The 7,061-nt window shown below is 52.0% G+C and overlaps 1 protein-coding gene across 1 annotated transcript; it reads right to left on the bottom strand.

Annotated features, from left to right (window-relative positions):
* Nucleotides 1–154: 154 nt before the first annotated feature.
* GARIN5A (golgi associated RAB2 interactor 5A) lies at nt 155–7,060 on the bottom strand. Its single transcript, XM_049901342.1, has 5 exons — nt 6,836–7,060; nt 6,523–6,641; nt 6,008–6,138; nt 981–1,284; nt 155–315 (listed from the first exon to the last, which is right to left on the bottom strand). Exons 1-5 carry the CDS (start codon nt 6,873–6,875, stop codon nt 259–261), a joined length of 651 nt encoding a protein of 216 aa, XP_049757299.1. The 5' UTR covers nt 6,876–7,060; the 3' UTR covers nt 155–258.
* Between the last annotated feature and the right edge of the window lies 1 nt (nt 7,061).

The raw sequence follows: 7,061 nt of genomic DNA, 5'->3' as shown, positions 1-7,061 counted from the left end.
ATGGTGGGCACTATCTCATAGGGACGGCCCCAAGGAATTAAGACATGGTGAAGTGAAGACCAGGTTGAGACAGCCACACTGGAAAAGCTACTTCAGTGAGGTAGCCATGTTGAACTGACGACGACAATGATGAAACTGCTCACTGACCTGGATGTTGGTTCTTAATTGGCTGATCTTTATTAACTTTAATAATTTATCTGTCCAGCCCCGAGGGAAGGCATTCTTAGTCTTTCATACTCTCAAAGGATGTTGGAAGAGTCAGAGTCCCCAGAGTTCCGAGATCTGTGGGTCAAGTCTAGTTTCCATAGCTGGAGTCTGGGTATGAGAGAGAGCTTATCTCAGAGGCCTGGATCTGTGGATATTTCTGCAGTTTGGGGGTGGGGAGGTGAGCTCTGTATTTACTGGAAAGGCAGGGAGAGGGGTATATCGAGAGGAAGAGGCTACACAGGTTCCAGTGCCCCCCACCTTCATGGACTCTTGCCCTACCTCTTCCCTCCCCCAGGCCTTACAGGGAACTGGGACATCTGGCCTGGTGGACTCCACACCTTCAGGGCCCAGGCAGTCACTGCCTATATTCCACTGTGGTAGCTCGGGGGAGAGAGGCTACCAAGTGTCCCCAAGTAGGAAAATAAAACCACTTTGGCTAGAGGCACCAAGGCCCTGTAGGCCTTGCCCTGCTTTATGATCTTGCTGTCTTTACTCTCAGGCTTTATAAACTTCAAGGACCCAGGCATCCGGGCCCCCAGCCCCTCCTCCCTCAGACTCAGGAGTCCAGGTCCCCCTCAGACTCAGGAGTCCAGGCCTCCAGCCCCCTCTATCCTCAAACACTGGAACCTAGGCCACGGTCCTCTCCTCCCCCAGACCCAGGAGTCCAGGCCCCCAGCTCCCTTCTCCTCTCCCCTCCACCGACCTGGAACCACCCACTACCCCACCCCCACCATCTTCCAGCCTTCTAGCTTCCTCTGGTCCCGCCCCTTCACCTCATTCCCCTCCTCTCGGGCTGCAGCTGCCTCCTGGTCCTCCTCCTCCTCTTCGTCCTCCTCTTCCTCTTCATCCTCCCCATCCTCGAGCCCCGAGTCCTCCTGCGTGAAGGGCACGGCTCCCTGTGCTGAGTGGAAGCGAAGGCGGTAGAGCAGCCGCACCCACTGGCCAAACTCTCTGTCGCGGGTCTCAGGTGGGGCCCGCAGCTGCAGGTAGAAGGCACGGCCAGTGCGGAACTTGACCTTGAGCTGCCTGCGGCACTCGTTGTGGACGAAGAGCTGGACAAACTCTAAGGGGAACAGCCTGGGCGGGCAGGAGGGGTGGCCTTAGGGTCCCAGCCTCCCCCCGCCCCAACTCGCCCGCCCCTCCTCTGTCTGGAAGAAATTCCGTTGTTTCCTGAATTTCAATCCATCTCCAGCTTTATTCCAAAGGCATGGATTTAAATTCACCTATAAGATTTCTCTATGAGTCGGAATCGACTGGAAGGCAGTGGGTATATATATATATATATATATATATATATATATATATATATATATATATATACATAAAGATTTCTCTAAGGAGCCCTGGTGACGCAATGGTTAAGCGCTTGGCTGCTCACCAAAAGTTGGTGGCTGAAACCCACCCAGAGGCTACTCAGGAGAAAGACTTGGCGATCTGCTCCCATAAAGACTACAGCCTAGGAAACTCAATGGCGGCAGTTCTACTGTCACACGGGGTCCCTTACTCGACGGCACCCAACAACAACAAAGATTTCTCCCCTTTGTGGCTCCTGCTGGCCCTCTCTCCTCTACTCCAGAATATACAACTGCACACGTGCAATCTCCATTTGCGTGTTGGATCGACATTGGCTACATAACGTCCCAAATCCAAGTGCCTGACCCCTACCCCCAATGGGCTCCTGTGTCCCCATTCCAGCTCCATCCTGCCCGATCCAATTCTCCGCAAACCCTGGTAGCTCCATCTTCAAGATGTACCCACACTACAACCACTTCTCGCTCCCTCCACCGCCCCGCCCAGTCGCTCCCTCACTGGGCTCCCTGACTCTGCTCCTACCCCCAGTCTGTTCCCCACACGGCCACCAGAGGATGCCTGTGAAAACCTGAGTCAGCTACCCCCTTCTCTGCTCATACTCCTCTGTGGCTTCCGTCTTCCTCAGAAAAAATGCGAAGTCCTCACTGTGGCCCACATGGCCCTGCAAGAGGTATGGTTCCCCCTCTGACCTCACGTCCCATGCCTTCCCCTCGATTACTTGCCATTCCTCCACAACACCAAGCAGTGGTAAACACACCAGACTCAACCTGCCTCAGGACCTTTGTACCAGTTGTTCCTTCTGTCCGAATTGCTCTTCCCCTTCTTTTCTTTCAGGTCTTCCTCAAGGGGCACCTTCATGCCCTCCCTGTCTTATATGTCTCCACGGACCTTACCGCGCCTAACAAATGGTTCAGTATTTTGTCTGCCTTCCCAGTAGACTGCAAGCTCGCTGAGGGCAGGGATCTGGGCCCAGTTTGTTCCCTACACATTAGTAGGTGCTCAACAAATAAACCCATTGTCTTTGAGTTGATTCTGATTCATAGCCACCCTGTAGGACAGGGCAGAACTGCCCCATAGGGTTTCCAAGGCTGTAATCTTTGCGGAAGCAGACTGCCACGTCTTTCTCCCTCAGGTAGCTGGTGGGTTTGAACGGCCAACCTTTTGGTTAGCAGCTGAATGCTTAACCACTGTGCCACCGGGGCTTCTGCTTAATGAATACTTGTTGGATATCTGAATGAATGAACCACTCAGGCCCCCAGTGTGGCACTGAGCTTGATTTAAGGTCCAACAAGGCAGATGACGTAACTGAATCAAGAGAGGGTGGGTGACTTGCCTGAGGTCACCCAGCTGCGATGTGAACCCAGGCCAGTTAATGGTCTTAAACACACACCCTGTGGGCCAGCAATACCACCTCTAGGAATGACCTTAAGATTCTCTCACACCTGCGCAGACTTCTGCACATGGATGTCCACAATGAGGAGGGGTTCCATTGGCTATAATCCCAGGTGACACCAGATAGCCAGCAACTCAATCAACTGCTGGAAGAATAACAGGTGGCATTTACGGAGTGCTTTACTCTGTGGCAGGCACTGTTCTAAGTGCTTACGAATACTAACTCAGGAGATGGGCTCTTCCCTTATGCCCATTTTCCAGATGAGAAAACCCGAGGCACAAACAGGTATGGAACTTGGCCAAAGTCAGTGAACAAGAAGTGAAGCCAAGTTTTGAACCTAGGCTGTTTGAAGGTAAATATTTGTTCCAAGCCAGTCACTGGCACATTGTAACAGCACGAAGTGGACATGGTGCCTGAAGAGGTGTGGCTTATTAATCTTGTATGTCCGAAAAAAGGTGCCGGTGGCAGTACTCGTGCTGATATGAGTACACATATAGTGCTTATGAAGGAAATAGGAGTAGGAAGTAGCATACAGTAGGTGTCTAACACACATATATATACGCCCATCAGTAATTACAGGAGCCCCGGTCGCTCAGTGATTACGAACTTGGCTGCTAAGCAAAAAGTTGGCGGTTCAAATCCTCCAGTTGCTCCCAGGGAGAAAGATCTGACAGTCTTGCTTCCATCAAAATTACAGCCTTGGAAACCCTATGGGGGCAGTTCTACTCTGTCACATGGGATTACTATGGGTTGGAATTGACTTAATGGCACCTAACAACATCAGTAACTGCTCCAGAGGAGTCCTCGGGTGCAAACGGTTAACACACATAGCTGCTAACCAAAAGGTTGGAGGTTCAAGTCTACCCAGAGGTACCTCAGAAGAAAAGTCTGGCAGACAACTTTCCAAAAACCAGCCATTAAAAACCCTAGGAAGCACAGCTCTACTCTTGGACACATGCACACTCGGGGATCTCGATGAGTTGGAGTTGACTCAACAGGAACTGGTTTAACTGCATCAGAATAGCTCGGGGGCCACAAGCTGGTTAGATTTGGGGGGCCGGGGGGAGCATCTTGAGGCTGCGTTTGCAGAGCAAGGGCACCATTTTTATTTGATGAGGTGTTTACTTGAAGGGAAGGAGCCCTGGTGGTACAGTGGTTAGGCACTTGGCTGCTAACCAGAAGGCTGGCAGTTTGAACCCACCAGCCGCTCCGCGGGAGAGAGATGTGGTAGTCTGCGTCTGTAAAGACTTGGAAACCCTACAGGGCAGTTCTGTGTCCTACGGGGTTGCTATGAGTTGGAATCACCTTGATGGCAATCAGTTTGGTATTTGCAGGGTAGGGCAGGGTGCTTAAGGAGCTCATGAGAGGGTCAAAGCCACCCACTCCTCAGCACCACCATAAGTGTTCTTCCAGCTGTACTCTTGTGAGTGGGGAGGTCAATTGATGGGGCACTAGTATTTCAAACAAAAGGAATGCTAGACAGTAGAATACAGAATAGAGTACTGCTTTGTGAAACTTACAAACCAGTTGTAGTCAGCTGACTCCAACTCATGGCGACCCTGTGTGTCAGCACAGAACTGTGCCCCACATGGTTCTCAGTGGCTGATTTTTCACAAGTACATCTCCAGGCCTTTCTCTGGAGACTTCCCTGGGTAGACTCGAACATCTAACCTTTAGATTAGCAGCTGAGCACTTAAACATTTGCACCACCAGGGACTCCTTTTAACTTGTAAAAGCCAAACCCAACCCACTGCCATAGAGTCGATTCCGACTCACAGCAACCCTATAGCCCCATAGGGTTTCCAAGGAGCAACTGGTGGATTCGAACTGCTGACCTTTTGGTTAGCAGCCAAGTGCCTTGAGTGAATTAGTTCTGGTCAGAATCAGATTCTGCCTCCGAGTGAGTTACTAAGAAATCTTTTGGATTTCAAAATTGCAGACAAAGGGTTGTTGACTTGTGTGTGTCACAATGCAAATTTCTTCCTTCCTTCCTTTTCTTTTTTTATCTTTTTTCTTCATTTTTGTCTTTGTTTTTCTGTATTTATCTTTTTTTGTTGTTCTTTTTTCTCTCTTATTAACTTTGAAATGTGGTCAGTATAGTGAGAACCACTGGCAGGCAGAACGTTTCAATTATTTAAATGTTTCATTATTTGCAGCTGGAGAGGGCATGGAGGTGGGCAGGTGCCAAGGATGACTTTATGCTGTGTTTTGTACTTTTGAGTGTTTGCAGTATATTACTTTTTCGATAAAAAATAAAGTCTGAAAGGGCAGTGTCTGTGTGGCACAGGAACTCAAAAATTGGAAGTTGGCAATTATTAGCAATCACAAGGAGCCTCAGGTTTGAATCCCAGCCCAGCCCTAACCCCTGTGGGACCCTGGGCAAGTGGCTCCCCTCTCTAAGCCTCAATTTCTCTCTTTGGAGTGTGGGGCTCCTTGTATGAGATCAGAGATGAGATTGTGTGCCTGGGCCCAGGGGGTACTTGGGATGCAGTAGGAGCAGCATAAATGCCGGTTCTCCTAACCCCTCCCAGCATATAGCTGAGGACTGTTTCCCTTGTGTCTATCTGTTGTTATTGTTAACTGCCATCCAGTCAGCCCCCAACTCATGGTGACCCCTTGCACAGCAGAACAAGACACTCCCTGGTCCTGCACCATCCCCATACATCTGTTGTGGATTGGGATTCATAGAGTTTCCACTGGCTGATTTTCAGAAGTCAATCACCAGGCCTTTCTTCCCAGTCTTAGTCTGGAGGATCCGTTGTAATCTGTGCAGCATCACAACAACAGGCAAGCCCCCACTGACAGATGGGTGATGGCTGTGCAAGAGGGGTATTGGCCAGGAATCGAACCAGGTCTCCCCAAGGAAGGCGAGAATCCCACCACTGAACCACCACTGCCCTCTCATGTCTATTTAGCCCCTGTTTTTTGGTCCCTGGGGATGGCTCAGGCTGGTTCTCCTGGGAGTGGATGGCAGCCCAGAGAAGGCTGGCAGCCATTCAAGGCTCCTGGCCCTGGGGGTTGCCTGGGTGAAGAGAGGTGTTGGAGGGGAGGAGGATGCCCAGAGTTGAGGAAGGAGGCTGGGGTGGGGGCAGTCACCCAAAGAGCTGTAGGTGTCCATTCTCCTTGGCAGGGCCTGCTAGCAGCAACAGGTCTGGGAGTTCCAGGGCTGGACTGGAGGCTGCCACTCCCATGGTGACCTTGTTGGCGACTTCTCCTAACCGGGTCACCTGGGGCCGGGGGTCAGAGGTTAGAGGTGGGATAGATGAGCAGCAGAATTGAGAATGGATGAAAGGTTGGAAATGTTGGTAGGGTTAAGGGTCATGAACCAGGCGAGTTAAAAATCAGGGCAGGGATCAGATATCCTGGGATCAAACGTCAAGAGTCATAAAGGGAAGCAAGGGAGCCAGGTGTCAGGATTCATAGAGAAACAAAGGGTTTGGAAGTATGGAGGGCATAAGGTCATATATTATCAAGAGCTGGAGATGGGGAATCCCATGAGATGGAGATTATGGGCGAGGTCAGAAGCACGGAGAGCAGGGGTTTCCCAAGTCATGAGGTGAAGGGTCAGGGCAAGGCTCTGAGGTATGTGACGGGTCCCCGGGGCTCCACACCTGCACGAAGTTGCTCTCAAAGATAGGGAAGTCCCGCAGCTGGTCGAATTCGCCGCTCAGAAGGTGGCGTTGGAGCCGGCCAGGCCGGCCCGTGGGACAGGCTGGAGCCAGGGAGCTTTCTGGAAGGGCAAAGTTCCGGGGTCTATAGCAATAGGTTGAGCTTGGGGACGCCCCACGGTAAGGGTGGTGGTATCCCGGCTCTCTGCCGCCGCTTCATCGGCCTGGTTCCACCCCGGAGCCTGCCCATGCTCCACTCCCTTCCCTTCGGCCCAGTTCAGCTCCTCACCTGCCATCCCACCTAGTCTAGCCTCACCTGCTCCACAGAGGTCCGACTTAGATTTGCCCCGCTTCATCGCTACGCCCCCGCCCCCTGCGGGGACAGGAAGGAAAAGCCCCAGGAGGAAACGGGAGGGCGGAGACGCGGGCTCTGTGACGTCACAAGGCGGAGGACAGGGTTGGTGACGTCACTGGAGGGGCGGTGCCCGGAGACAAGGGTGAAGAGGCTACCACGCCGCTGACGTCACGTCTCGCTCGCCCGG

The sequence above is a fragment of the Elephas maximus genome, chromosome 11 (assembly GCF_024166365.1).
Source record: "Elephas maximus indicus isolate mEleMax1 chromosome 11, mEleMax1 primary haplotype, whole genome shotgun sequence".
Classification (NCBI taxonomy): Eukaryota; Metazoa; Chordata; class Mammalia; order Proboscidea; family Elephantidae; genus Elephas; species Elephas maximus.
This window is presented reverse-complemented; position numbering and strand designations above follow the sequence as displayed.